This window comes from Plecotus auritus (assembly GCF_963455305.1).
Source record: "Plecotus auritus genome assembly, chromosome: 7".
Classification (NCBI taxonomy): Eukaryota; Metazoa; Chordata; class Mammalia; order Chiroptera; family Vespertilionidae; genus Plecotus; species Plecotus auritus.
Window position 1 is genome coordinate 35,615,425 of NC_137774.1, and position 15,006 is coordinate 35,630,430.

At 51.7% G+C, this 15,006-nt stretch overlaps 1 protein-coding gene across 5 annotated transcripts in view; it reads left to right on the forward strand.

Moving 5' to 3' along the window:
* ABR (ABR activator of RhoGEF and GTPase) overlaps positions 1-15,006 on the forward strand; it is a 188,689-nt gene that overhangs the window by 73,682 nt on the left and 100,001 nt on the right. For all 5 annotated transcript variants that reach the window (XM_080681597.1, XM_080681601.1, XM_080681602.1 and 2 more), the window contains exon 2: positions 13,629-13,813. In XM_080681597.1, coding sequence (XP_080537723.1) covers positions 13,629-13,813 — 185 coding nt within the window. The remainder of the gene's footprint in view (positions 1-13,628; positions 13,814-15,006) is intronic.

The following is a 15,006-nucleotide window of genomic DNA, read 5'->3' on the forward strand; positions in this document are numbered from 1 at the left end:
GCTCCCCACACGATGTGCAGTTGCTTCCAGCCCTGAGAAGACGCCAGCCAGACTGGGCTTCCTCTCGGTGTCTTTCCCAGGGCTAGGATTGTGGGGACAAATAATAGTAATGACATCATCGGTACAGCCATTAACATTACCCACTGCATTACATACTAAGAACAGTGCCTTTACTTCAGCTAACTCAGTGGTCGGCAAACCACGGCTCGCGAGCCACATGCGGCTCTTTGGCCCCTTGAGTGTGGCTCTTCCACAAAATACCACGGCCTGGGCGAGTCTATTTTGAAGAAGTGGCGTTAGAAGAAGTTTAAGTTTAAAAAATTTGGCTCTCAAAAGAAATTTCAATCGTTGTACTGTTGATATTTGGCTCTGTTGACTAATGAGTTTGCCGACCACTGAGCTAACTCATTTAATTGTCACAAAAGCTCTATGAGCCAGTGTTGTTACTACCCTCTTCATTTTATAAAGGAGGAAACTAAGGCACAGAGAAGTTAAGCAAGTTGCCCAAGATCACACAGCTAAAACTGGGATTTGAATTCGGGTAGCCTGGCTCCAGAGCTACCACCCCCTGACTCCAGAGCCAGTGCTATGCCCTTTCATGGCTCCCAGAGGACACCTCCAGACCCCGTGGCTCTTCCCTTGTCCCCACTTCAGCCCCTTGACTTCATTTTCCTGGGAGACTGGGATGTGCCCAGTTGCCTGCCCACAGTTCCTGTGCATGAGATGTGGCCTCTGGCATCAGTCAAGTCCTGGTTCTCATGGGGACTGTGCCCCTTCTCTTCCACACACATGTTCGGGCATGAAAAGGACGTTTCCAGGAACTCTTCCTGGGTGTAGAGGTAATGGACCCTGGCCCCTACTGCTCTAGCCTCTCATCACACCAGTCTGTCTGCTCACAGATGGTCCCAATGTGAATACCAGGGGTAGGGCAGGTCCGCCAGCCCTGTGGGCCCTGGTGTGAGTCTCTCTCAGCCTGTCCTTTCTGCCTGTAGTCTATAGCTGCTCTTGTTTTGAGGGCCAAGTTGAAACGTCTCTTTTCCTTTCCACCCGCCATTCCGTCAGCCCCTGGGCCATGTCTGGTCCTCAGCTCGATTCTTGGAGGAGGCCGCCTTCCTGTGGGAGGTGAGGCTGGCATCGCTTGCTGCCAGGTGGGAGGGTGGAGCTGTGTGGATCTGAGTGGAGGACTTAGGGGTCCCGGGGGGTGAGGGGAAGTTTAATTTTCAGCCATGATCCCCGGGGGGTTCTGCATGCTCCCGGAGACATTGCCGTGGCCATCGGTTGGGTGTGGGGTAGGTGGAACTCTGCAGTGAATGCCCAGGTGCTGCTGGATGGGAAAGGAGTATTGGACTTGGAGGTGACAAATGTCTGGCAGCCCCTGCGTAGGACAGAGCCAGGCTTGTCTTGTGCCAGGAAGTTGGCAGCAAAACAGAAAGGAGCGGTGGAGGTGGAACCTACCTTTGTAACTCAGAAGGTTGACTCCAAAGCCATTTTTGGAAGTGGAGAGGGCTCCAGGCCTGGTTTAGTCCCCTTGCCCCCTGCTAATGCCCATGAAAGAGTTTCTGTCTCTGGTATTCCTCCTTCCCTGCCTGCCTGTTTTGTTTTGTGTTTTTTTTTAAATACACGTTATATTTTATTCTATTTTTAAAATTATGGTAAAATACACATAATTTAAAATAGTAATCATTTTCAAGTATGCAGTTCACTGGCATTAAGTATATTCACATTGTTGTGCAACCATCGCCACCATCCCTCTCCAGGACTCTTTTCATCTTGCAAAACTGAAACTCAGTACCCATTCAACTCTAACACCCCCTTCACGCCCCCACCCCCAGCCCCTGGCAATTATCATTCTACTTCCTGTCTCTGTGAATTTGACTAAGTATCTGATATAAGTGGAATCATAACATCTTTTGTGACTGCTTATTTCACTTAGCATAATGTCTTCAAGGTTCATCTGCATTGTAGCTCCTGTAGAATTTCCTTCCTATTTAAGGCTGAATGGTATTCCATTGTATGCATAGATCACATTTTATCTCTCCATTCATCAGTGGACAGTTGGGGTGCTTCCACCTTCTGGCTCTTATAAATAATGCTGCAACGAACATGGGTGTTACCCAGTCTCCTTTTGGGCTTACTTCACACATCAGCCATAGGCCATCCTTGGAGCCTGGGCAGGGATGGGCCCACTGACTCAGCCCCAGGAGAATGGGTAGGTCACCAGAGGAAGGCTTGGCCCTCTGGTGCCAGCTTCTACCAAACCCTAGCTAAGGACGTTCCAGATTTCCTTCCCCATCAGCCCTCAGAAGAAGTTGCCGGGTTTCTGGTTCTCTCCTGAACAGGAGGAGGATGGCTGCAGTGCGCCGTGAGCCCGGCATGGGTGGTGGTAAGAGAAAGGGACTGTCATGCATTGGGATGTGCATGGGGAGCTTCTCTGAGACGGGCTGGCCCGCTGACCTTGCGTGGAGGAGTAGGGGGCGGGTTAGGGTAGGCTGGTTATGCTGCAAAACCAACTTAGTCTTGAAATCCCCATGACTTAACATCAGCAAGGTTCACTGCTTCTTCACACCTGTCCATCACAGGTAAGCAGGAGCCTCTGCCCCACTTGTTCACTCGGGGACCCAGCCCAGTGGAGGCTGCACCATCTGGAACCCACAGCCTCCAAGGTCATGCAGCAGGGGAAGAAGGAGAATGGGGAGTGGTGCGTGAGGGCTGACCAGAGGAGTGGGAGTCAGAAGGTGTCAGGGCCTAAACGAGGGTGTCTGTGTGTGTGTGTGTGTGCCTATGTGTGTGCGTATATGCATGTGCATGTGCACAAAGAACAGAAGTGAGCTGGCCGGGTGAACATTGCTTTCCCCTAGCTCAGCCCTCAGCTGGCTTTGCACCACCTCAGAGGAAAGGTGACGTTTTAGGAAGAGGCCATCGACTTGGGGAGGTCCTCTCATTTTTTTCAGTGGGTGACAAAAGGAAGCTGGGCCGGCCAAACCACTGATCCTCTGGAGCTGGGGGCAGGGGAGAAGGATATGAATTTTGAGGTGCTCTCTAATGGCCCTGTTCAATAGTGGAATTATTTTTAAGGTCCCGGCAGCTTGAGCTGAATGTCAGCAAGTCCTGCCTGATAGCAATGGCAGAGGCACAGGGTGTTTCTGTGGGTGTAGGTGTGAAGGGGTGCAGGCAAGTGCGAGTTGGGAATGTCTTGGCCGACTTCTGCAGAGAAGGGACTGTCTTAGCTGACTTTTGCAGAGAGCCTGGAGCCGCTTGGCTCTGGGATTGAAGGGAGCCCCTGGGGTGGAGGGCAGGGGTCACAGATTCTGATCCTGGATGCCACCAACGTGCAAGGCAGCTTTGAGAGTCTTATTGACCTCTCTGGACCTTCTATTACTTATCTGTTCTCTGAACTGTCCCTTCCTACTTCTCAGCACTAGATTGAGAGTCATTTAATTTTTCATAAATACCCTAAGGACTCATGAAACCATATATGGGAGAGGGGCTCAGAGGAGGCCATGCATCCCAGGCGAGTGATAAGTGGGATTGGATTCGAAGGTCATTGTCATAATGGTCCTTTGATTCTCCCTCCTTATTGCCTCCTGGCCGCTTCCCCTTCAGCGAGCATTTTTCACGAGCATGTGGGGCAGGGAAGAGCTGAACCTTAAATCACATCAGTCCCGGGTCATTACTTGTTATCAATTCATGGTGGGTCAGAGGGGAAGGAGAAGGCAAGTTAAAGCTGTTAACTCTAATAAGGGTTAGAATTCCTGTAGGATTTGTCAGAGTAACTCCCAGGCCCAGACCTTAAATAATTGAATTGGTTGCTATGGAAAGAAATTAGGAGGAGTTTTTGGGCCCAGTCGGACAGTTATGGAGCGTCCGCTATGTGTGATACTGTCGTGAGTGCCCTGAATAATAGGCAGTAAATAGAAAAGGGCTGTCCTTGCCCTCCAGACTCCTGCCATCTAGTGGGGAAGCCATAATATACCAAAGGCCAGGTGAATGTGAACTTGACTTTGTAGAGGAATTTTCTTTTTTGTCTGCTTGATGGGATGCTGTACTGTTTGTGGAATACTCTTGTTCAGTATCTCTCTCCTTGCTCTGCAGAGCAGCCCTGTGGAAGGGGCAGGCAGTGGTGTCATCCCATTTACAGTGAGAAAAGTGGAGGCTCCCAGAGAATGAGCAACTTGCCGGAAGGAAGTCAGCAGAACCACTGGTCGTAGAGCTGGGGTGCCGAGTCTTGCTTGGGGTGTGTTCCTATCACTGTGTCTGGCACATAATGTGATGAGGAGGTGTTTATTGGATAACTGACTATTGCTCATTTACTCATGAAATAAACTTTTGTCCATTCTGGCAAGGTCATCTGGCCATTTGCACCAATATTCCTATCTATCCAGTGGGCATGTAACTACCTTTCCTACAGAGTAATTCAGAATGTTAGGCCCCTCTTGCTGGAGTAGGAGATTATGTCAAAGTACAAAAAGCCATGAACTTGACTCAAAGAGCGGGCTTTAAGCTGTGGCTCAGTTGTTTATGAGCCAGGTGGCCGTAGACAAGACCCAGGACATGTCTGAATTTCAGTTTTCCCCTGTGTAAAGTGGGAGCATAATCTCTATTCTGCCCTCCTCCCTGGGTTGTGAGGATGAAATGCGATCCCCGCTGTGGGCTTGCTGTGTACACTGTAAAGAAAACACGGTGTGGATAGCAGCGTTTCTGATGCATCTCTGAGGCCGGAGGCTGATGCAGCCACCTACCCTTCTCCCCAGGGCCCACGGGCAGGCCCCAGCCCTCGCCCACTGCCTCTGTCCCTGATGCAGATATCCAAGACCTAGGATTTCTTTGTTTCAGACTTTGGAGCCCGGGCTTCTCCTGATGGTCATGGTCTCTGCCTCCCTCCCCGAGGGAGCCTGGAGGTGGAGAAGCGATCGCATCTCCATAGCAACCAGAGAGGCTGAGCCCAGCATGGGGGTGGAGCCAGAACCCAGCGCTCCAGCTACCAGTCTGCATCTCCAGGAATGAGCAGCGGAGGCATCGCCGCCCTGTCTTCCAGTTGTCCCTTTGCTGAGTTCATTTCCTTGCTCCGGACCTCCCTGAAGGCCTAACGGTGAGGGGAAGCCATCCTGTGTTCCAGGCGGCTGCTGTAGGCCAAGGCTGAGGGCCCTGCGTGAATGGGACAGGGGCTGCCTTCCCTGCCTGCCCCCGTTTACCATCAGAGGAAAGCCCTTTCTGTCCACCTCCTGGCCTCTTCCCAGGCAAACCTCCAAGTCCTTCAAGACTTAATTCAAACCCTGCCTCTTACAAGAAACTCTCCATTGTCTCTCATGTGGCCCTGCTGATGGCTTCCTGAGCTGTCTCAGAGTTTAGTGTCACTCGACCTCAGGGTCCTTGTCTTAAACTGGTGGCTCTCAGCTTTACAATTCGACATTAGAGTCGCCTGCTGCCACAGCCACCCCACACCAATTCAATATGGGTCTCTGGGTTGGGAGCCAGACACTAGCAGCTTCCAAACTCCCCAGGGGATTCCAGTACACAGGAAAGGGTGGAGCGGGTGTTTTCAAGTTAAAGATTTAAACTATTCCCTGAACCTGGCCAGTGTTGCTCAGTGGTTGAGCATCAACCCATGCACCAAGAGATTGCCAGTTCAATTCCTGGTCAGGGCACATGCCCAGGTTGCAGGCTCAATCCCTGGTGGGAGCTGTGCAGGAGGCAACCAGCGGATGTTTCTCATCGATGTTTCTTTCTCCTCTCTCCCCATCTCTGAAAATCAATTTAAAAAGCACACATATTGAAACCATTCCCTGATGCCTACTGAATGTAGGCTGACCAATGAACAATTAAATCTGCTGATGGAGGAAGGCCTTCAAGCCCTGGTTTTGTTTTTGTTTTTCCAGGACGGGGAGATCCCCAAGAGCACTTACTGCTTATGAAGGGGGCCAGGGTAGGAATGATAATAGCTACGGTTTATTTAGTGTTGGTCCTGAGCCAGGTGCCTTACATTGCATATATTTTCTCATTGCAACTCCACAAAAAACTCCTAAGATATAGTCACCATGAGTTAGCCCCTGAGCTGTTCTCCCACAGTCTCCCTCCCCCACTGCCATCATCCGTTCTAGGGCAGAAGATAAGTTATCACCTAACATCATCCTTTGTACCACTCCTGTTGGGAGGGCAGGGCCATTCCATACCTAGAATTTTATCCTGCACTCACAGGTTCTTAGTGTCCAAGAAGAGGTTGGAAAGATCCCCCAAACCCCCTCGGCATCTGGTTTGGGGTTGAGGGTACCAGGATGTATTCTGGCTGTGTCCATTGGTCATTGGTGCCAGACAGTCTTAGGAGAAGGTTGTAAACAGCTCAACGCCTGTGTGCCTCCAGCTGTTCGGGCGCCCCCTTCTCCCGCTTGGGCCTGTCAGAGCTTAAGATGGTAGAAATGAGGTTGGGTCATTTGGGTTTGGAAACCCCCCGCCCCTGACAGGTCAACTCTTCACATTGCCCACAAGAGCATGTCTCCATGGTCTGTCATTGTTTGGCTCAGATCTTGTCATCTGGCAAGGGCTGCATCCCTTACGGGCTTGGGATAGATAACCCTGTGTTCACATGTGGCTCCAATGTGCGTGACTCCTAGGAGATCCGGAGGTCACGGGATTCCACCTGCATTGTAACTCAACAGAGGAACTTATGCATCAGGAGGAGTTATCTGAAAGTTAGAGATATTCGGCAGTGATGTAGCTGGCAAGACCCTGCAGCGGGTATGGTCCAGGTCAGTGGTCCCCACTGGGTCCTGCCTAACTCTTTGCCCGACTCAGGAGGCCCTCGTGTGCTGGTCTGTGCCCACTTCTCCAGGACTGCCTGCCCCCTCACCCTCCTGCTCACTCAGTGTTCTAGCTGTGCCGCTATTTATAGGCCCTTAAGGGGCCCTGCTGTTTCACACTTTGTGCTATTGCCAAGCCGCTTCTCTGTTGCCTAGAACTCTGCTCATGTCCCCCATCTGCCTGGCAAGCACCCACACATCTTTCAAGATGCAATTAATTATATTAATAATAGCAGCTGAGATTTACTGGGCGCTTGCTATGTTCTAAGTCTTTGTGTGCGTTATCCGGTTTGATCCTCGAAGCATCCCTGTGTGCTCAGTCCCTTCGTCACCCACTTTCATTGATTTAACTGTTCACTATCATTTGTAAGAGGCCGCCTGGTGCCAGGCATTCTTCTGAGCACGAAGAGGTTAGACAGGGATGGAGCCTGGATTGGAAGCTGAGCCGAGTGACCCGGCATCCTTGCTCTTCACCACAGCAGCACAGCTTCTCCCTTCAAGTATCGCCCAAGCCCTTCCAGCCATCCTCTCCCCAACACTGTTGCCCACTCCCTCCTCTCTGCCTCGCCTCTGAGGTACTTCTGTCATAGCATCTAGGATGTTTCATTGTATTGGACGGCCTTTCTCCACTGGGCTGTACGGACATCACGTGGGAATGTGTTCGTTTTAAGTGGCAGAAAACCCAACATACACATAGTGGGTGTGTGTGTCCCACTTAGCAAGGAATGAGATAGGCTGTTTGTAGTGTAGCTCAGCACCTCAACATCAGGGAAATGGCTCTGTTCCTTCCTGATCATTTCCTCGTGGCAGCAATATGGCCACTGCAGCTCCTCCCATCATAGCTGAGTTCAAGGTGGGAAGTCCTGTTTTAATTAGCAAAGCAGAGGCCTTGCCAGAGGTTCTGTTCTCCTTGGGTCTCACTGATCAGAACAACTCTGAATATTTGTTTTAATCCTTACTGATTGATAGAAAAAAATGCAAAAAATACACGTTTGCATTTTCTTTGATTATTTGTGTGTGTATGTGGACATTTGTAGTTCTTTTTAATTTTCTGTTTATTTCTCAAACTCATTTAGAAAGTTGAGGTATTCATCTTTTTCTCAGTGATTTGCAAAAGTGCTTTATGTATTCAGGAGACAGGAGGTTCACAGGAGAAGGATGCAACTGAGCTGGACTTGAAAGCTAAATAGAATTTCACTGTGGACGGGGTGGAGAGGGTGTGCTAGGTATAGGAACAGCATGTGCAAAGGTATAGGAACAGCATGTGCAAAGGTATAGGAACAGCATGTGCAAAGGTCCAGAGATGAGAAACAGTTTTGTGTGTTTGGGGACTGTATTAATTTCATAGGGCTGCCATAAAAAAAAAAAAAAAGAAGAAGAAGAAGAAGAATCACAAACTTCGTGGCCCAAAACAACAGGAATTTATTTTCTCACAATCTGGAGGCCAGGAGTCCAAAATCACAGTGTTGGCAGGGTCGCACTTCCAGCCAAGGCTCTCGGGGGAGAATTCTTGCCTCTTCCAACGTCTGGTGACTCCATGCATTCCTTGGCTTTGGCAGCATCCCTCCAATCTCTGCCTCCATCGTCACATGGCTTCCTTCTGTGTGTGTTTTCTCTCCTTCTGTTGCCTATAAGATCACATCATCAGACTTAGGACCCACTGAGTTCATCTAGGATAATATCATTTCAAGATCCTTAACTTAATTACACCTACAGAGACCCTTTTTTCCCAAATAAAGTCACATTCACAGGTACTGAGCTTAGGATTCAGATGTATACATTTGGGGGCTACTATTCAACCCACTACAGGGACCTAGAAGATGTCTGATATTACAGGGCAGCAGAATATGACCTTGTAAAGGTAGAGTCAATGACCATGAAGGGCTTTGAACTGAGGAGTTGGTGCTATACCTTGAAGTGAATGGGGAAACTGTTAAATTTTTTTTTAAATATATATTTTTTATTGATTCTTTACAGAGAAGAAGGGAGAGGAACAGAGAGTTAGAAACATCGATGAGAGAGAAACATCGATCAGCTGCCTCTTGCACACCTCCTACTGGGGATGTGCCCGCAGCCAAGGTACATGCCCTTGACCGGAATCGAACCTGGAACCTTCCAGTCCGCAGGCCGACGCTCTATCCACTGAGCCAAACCGGTTAGGGCAAAAACTGTTAAATTTTGAACAGGGGAAAGAGTGTTGGAATTGTCCTCATAAGCGTTGGTGAGGGTAGAGAGGAGGATGAGAAGTGGGGATAGTTCGGGGTGTGGGAGATGAGGAGCAGGAAGAGGGAAGAATCTGAAATGTCGCCCGGTTTCCCACATGAGTGATGTGGCATAGCAGGTAGAGATGTTCAGGAACCAATCAGAGAGATGGGTCTGCCACCCAGACCTCACCCTGGAATGTAAATTAGATTTGGGAGAGGAAGCAAAGTAGGAGTGACAGGAGCCTGGGGATCACCAATTTTCCCCACTGCTTTATTATGAACAATTTCAAACATACTTACAAGTTTGAAGAACTGTATAGTGAACACCCACATACCCATCATCCAGAGTCTGTAATTACCGTTTTTCTATACTTGCTTTATCACACATCCATCCATCCCTCTGAACATCACCACCCATCTTATTTTCATGTGCTACAGAGTAAGTTGCTGACATCCATGCACTATACTTCAACACATAAGCATGCATATCATCAAGCTAGAGTTCAGTATTTAGTAAAATGCACAACTCTTAAGGGTACTGTTTGATGAATGAATCCACCTGTGTACCCCAAGTCTCTGTCAAGGTACAGAACATTGCCCTAGCTGGTTTGGCTCAGTGGATAGAGCATTGGTCTGCGGACTGGAAGGTCCCGGGTTCAATTCCGGTCAAGGGCATATGCTTGGGTTGCGGGCTTGAACCCCAGTAGGGCGCGTGCAGAGGCAGCTGATCAATGATACTCTCTCATCATTGATGTTTCTATCTCTCTCTCTCCCTCTCCCTTCCTCTCTGAAATCAATAAAAATATATTTAAAAAGATACAGAACATTTCCATCACCCCAGAAAGTTCTCTGTGCCCCCACTCCCAGAGGCAACCACTATTTTTACTCTTTTTCAACCAGAGATTAGTTTTGCCTGTTCTGGAACTTCATATAAGTGGAACCATACAGGATATGCTCTTTTGTGTCTGGCTTCTTTCGCTTAGTGTGAGAGTCTGTAAGAGTCATTTCTGTTGTTGCATGTATCAGCAGTCTGTCTCATTGCTGAGCACTATTCTATTGTAAGGATATATAAGGAATACCAATTTTTTAATATATTTTTATTGATTTTATAGAGAAGAAGGGTGAGGGAGAGAGAAACATTGATGAGAGAGAACCATTGATCGGCTGCCTCCTGCATGCCCCCTACTGGGGATTGAGCCCAAAACCCTGGCCAGGAATTCAACTGGAGACCTTTCAGTGTATGGGATAACACTCAACCAACTGAACCACCCGGCCAGGGCAGGAATACCAATTTTTTTTTTTAAATATATTTTATTGATATTTTACAGAGAGGAAGGAAGAGGGATAGAGAGCTAGAAACATCGATGAGAGAGAAACATCGATCAGCTGCCTCCGGCACATCTCCCGCTGGGGACGTGCCTGCAACCAATGTACATGCCCTTGACCGGAATCGAACCCGGGCCCCTTCAGTCCGCAGGCCGACGCTCTATCCACTGAGCCAAACCGGTTTCGGCAGGAATACCAATTTTTAAAGGGTGGGCAAAGAGTCTTAGAAGGAAAAGTGAAGGCAGTAGGAAAACCATCTGGATCCGTTACAATTAGGTTTGACTGCATAGAACATGAAAACCAAATAGCAGTGGCTTAGATAACGGGCTCTTTTTCTCTGTCATGTAAAATAGGTCCAGAGGTAGACAGTCCTGGGGTGATACGGTGGTTCATTGTGCCATCGTGGGCCCAGGCTCCCAGCTTTCTATTCAGCTCTGTTCAGTGCTGGCTTCTATCACCTCATGGTCTAACACGCTTTCCAAACTAACAACAGAAGGAGGAGGTATGAAGAGGACCAAAAACAAACAAACAAACAAACAAATAAAACATACCTTTCAGCCAAAACAACCTCTTTTAGCAGCCTTTCTCAAAGCTCTACACATCTCCTTAGCCCGAACTTAATCACGTGGCCCATCCCAATAGGAAAAGTAGTCTTGTAGCGAGCCACTGGGCACACCGCCACCCTACATATAATGGCACTTACGTTACTGGGAGAGGGGATGGATGGTGGTTGTCTTCAGCCTCCTGTGCCTTCTTCTGAGACCTGGTGGCCAAGCCATGGTCCACTCAGCATTCCCATCCGTGGCCTCTCATCAACGGAAGCCCATGCTTGGCAGGTTTCCATCCTCCCACCTCCCCAGGGTCCCTTCCTTCTCTGACGATTGTTTTCTCTGCCTTTCCTGCATTGCTTTTCCTGGTGGGGGTCTCCTGGGTCCCTGACCCTGGGCTGTCGGGATGTATGGAGGGTGCAATGAATGGGGAAGTATCAAGGAACATTTGCAGAGACTTCTGGGGGCACTTCCCTCTACTCCTGAGCCTCCCCGTCCTGTAGCTAGCACCTCAACTCTCAGGCACCGCTCCTGTTCCTCTTTGGTCAGCCTCCCCTGACAAGGAGGGCCATAGAGGATTTCTCTGAAAGGTTAGGGATATTCAGAGGGAAAGAGATGGCATCTGGAGATAAACCGATAGACCTGGGTTCAGATCCTTTCTGGGCAAATCCCTCTGTGATCTTGTCTGTAAGTTGGGATAGTAAGAGCAGCCTCGCAGCTGTGGCTGGGAGATGAGAAAAGCAGGAGATGCAGGTGCATGGATGCCACGCTGATGAGGCTGAATTGTGCAGACGGGGGGAGGCTGGCAGAGACCTTCCCGCCCTGCTGGGGCCCCCACCAGCTGCAGGCTGTGGGGTAGAGGCGAGCCACGCCACCTTCTCTATTGTCCTCTCTACCTCTGCCCTGGGGAAAGGTCCTGAGAGTCAGGGAGCTGGTCCTGTGACCCCTGGGAATTGGTCAGCGTATAGGAGGGTCAGTGTGGCCTGCTGGAATCTGAACTGCTGGCCAGGCCAGGGTTCACCATCACTAACACTCCTGGCCTTGACTCCAGGAGTAACAGGGCAGCCTGGAGAGATGACAGGTGAACATGATGTTTCATTTCCTCCTTGTGCTTTTCCAAAGTGAGTAGGTCTCAGCAGCCATCCAGCTCCCTCACGGCACCAGACTCGGGCAGACTGGATGCTGTGGCTGCTCTGTTTCCCTCCTGACCCATGAAAATAGCAGAGTTGGCTCACTCCCGGCCAGCCTCAGCCATAGGCCCTGTGTCCTCCGGGGTGGTGGAGCCTATCTCCCGGGTACGTGGCCCTCACACAGCTCAGCGGCCGGATTACTAGGTTCTGTGCTTCTTCACATGCATGCCTATCCTGGGAAAAAAAGAATAGCCATGTCCCTTGACAGCTTAATGAGGACTGGAGAGGAAGTCGACGGGGACAGGTGCAGCGAGGCTGGGGAAGCTCTCAGCTGCCAAAGGGCCAGATTGCACTGAGGGTGGCTGTGGCCAGGCGCCTGGTGACCTGTTGACACCGTTCTCAGGCTGCCGGCTGCCGGGGCTGGTGTTAGGATTGAGGAAGAGGAGTGGGCCCCAGTGGAGAACTTGGCTCAAGCCTCAGACCTGAGATGGGGCAGTGTGTTCCTCTGCTCACTCGTTCTCATCGCACATATTTCCCGAGGTCCTGCTGCGTGTCGGCCCGTGGGCGCTGGGCACACATTGATGATGAGACACCCATTCCTGCCCCAGGGGATTAGGGACACATGGGCAGGATCCACAGGGCCACTAGGAGGCCCTGAGACGTAGGAGTTCTGAGCTGGGGCGCCAGGGAGCACATCCCGGAAGAAGTAATATCCGAGCAGATGATGGGACAGGCCCAGCCAGGGGCAGGGAAGTGGGGGACGTGGGAGGGCCCCTCACTCTGCTGCAGGAGAGACCCCCACTGGTGGGGTTTGACCAGAGGCCTTTCTGAGGTGCTGCCCTGCGTCCCAGGGCGGGAGTGTCTGCGTGGGCTCTGGAGCCTAAGTGGTGCTGGCAGCCAGGGGGGTTACAGCTCGACTCCCCTAGTCTTTTCTTCCCTCCTTCTCCCAAGGAAGCCTGCATTGAAATTACAGAAAAGCTGGCTTTTAGGAGTCGGTGCTCAATCGTGTCCCTGCCAGGCCTCGGTGCCGCCTTCTCGCCCACGCTCTGCCAGCCTTGGGCCCCGTCCTGCACTAGGCCTTGTTCAGAGGGGTTAGGGCTCCCTTGGGTGCCATTCCTCAACGCCCCACCCTGAAACCTGCTCCGCGCCCCCTCTCACAGGGATCTGGCTCAGCATACAAATGGTACCTTAGGAGGAGGGGCCCAGGAAGTGACATCGCTTGGCCCGCCCCCACCTCCTTATTCCCTATAAAAAGCAAAATGGTGACTCAGAGGAGAGTTGGAAGCGTCCTGCCTCCTGCTCCCACTGTTAATTCTTAAGACTTGGAATTAGGCAGGAGGCAAAGGAAACAGCAGCTTGAAATACGCAAATACGCAGCTGACATGCTATTAAGCAGGTGGCAACAGCGAAACCGCTCCTCCCCGGCTCCCAGCAGCCCCTGAACTGCTGGCGCTCCCCAGCCCTGCACGAGGGTCCGGCCCCCTGTGCAGCCCCTGCCGGGCCAGGCTGTGGATGCTGTGGCCAGGAGCATGGCAGCCGGGGGCCGCCGCCGGCGCCCACTGCGCTACCAGTCCCTGGCAGCCCTGGTGGAGGACTCTCAGTGGCCTTTCTTGTTCCTTGTCTCAGACTTCAGCTACGGGGCAGACGACTACGACGCAGAGGGGAATGAAGAGCAGAAGGGGCCCCCGGAGGGCTCAGAGACCATGCCATACATCGACGAGTCGCCCACCATGTCGCCCCAGCTCAGCGCCCGCAGCCAGAGCGGCGGGGACAGCATCTCCCCCACCCCACCTGAGGGGCTGGCACCTGGGGTAGGTACACCTGCTTTTCTTTCTGGGTTTGGGAAGAGAGGGCTGTGGGGAGCAGGGAGGCAGGCCTGGGTGTCACGGGCCAGGCTCTGCTTGGGATGCTACTGGGGACCTTTGGCACTGGCTGTTTTTGGTGTCCTCGTCATCTCTTTGCAGTCCTGGATGCCGCGCAGTCTAGGCTCCCCTCCCACAGCACCTGCTGCTCCCTCTGCCGCCTCTACCAGCCATCTGCTCCCCCTGCCTGCTGGACACCCTCACCTCTTCCAGCTTCTCCTTCGGCACCTCTAGCGGGACGGGGCCTTGGGGAGGGTGCAGGCTCTTTGCTCTGGGCCGGGGCTGGACAGTGGCTGCTGTGACCTGCGGCTGTAAATGTACACATGCCCGCTCAGCAGACCAAGGCTGGCTCAGTGCTCCCTCTGGGGTGGAGTGAGCGGTTTCGGGAGCATTTCCTGAGGCCCAAGGGCCACAGCCAGCCCTCTGGAAGGGAATGAGCTCTCATGGTGTTCACCTCAACTCTTGCCGACTGTCGGGAGCTCTGTTCCAAAGAGAAGCATGTACAGGGAATATTAAGTATGTGCTCTGAGACAAACCCGGGGGTAGAGATGCGTGGAGGTTTGCAATCCTGGTAATTAATGCTGTTCCTGGCCACAGGCACTGGCTCTCTCTGGGCCCAGCTTGTGCGCGTGCGTCTGAGACAAACGAGACAGAGCAAACGAGACAGAAATTCCTGGGGGCTGGTATTCTGAAGTTGGGGAGAATCAAAGCCGCTCCTCCATTTGGGGGGCACTTGGAGTGTCTGGTCCTGCTGAGGAGAGGGCTTGCTCAGGTGTGTTTGGTGGGGGTCCCCTTTCTTCCCTCTAATACCCCCAAGGAACAGTCGCTGAGATGCTGTGAGATACTTGTTCCCTTCCTACAGAGCCCAGCACCCCTCACTCCACCCTGCAGCCAGCCAGGGAGGGCTACCTGGACTCTACCATTTCTTGAGACACCCCCCCCCCTTCCTTTCCTCCCAGCCTCCCTTGGCCACCCTCCACCCCTTTGCCAGCTCACCCCCCCCTCTTCACACACTGGGGTGGCTGTTATAGCCTTTGGCAACAAGGGCCTTGGCAACCGACTTCCCACTTGGGGGAAGCCACATTGTTGCCATGGCAACAGAGGCCTAGCTCCGTGGCTGCCAGGCAGTGCAAGTTTGGGAA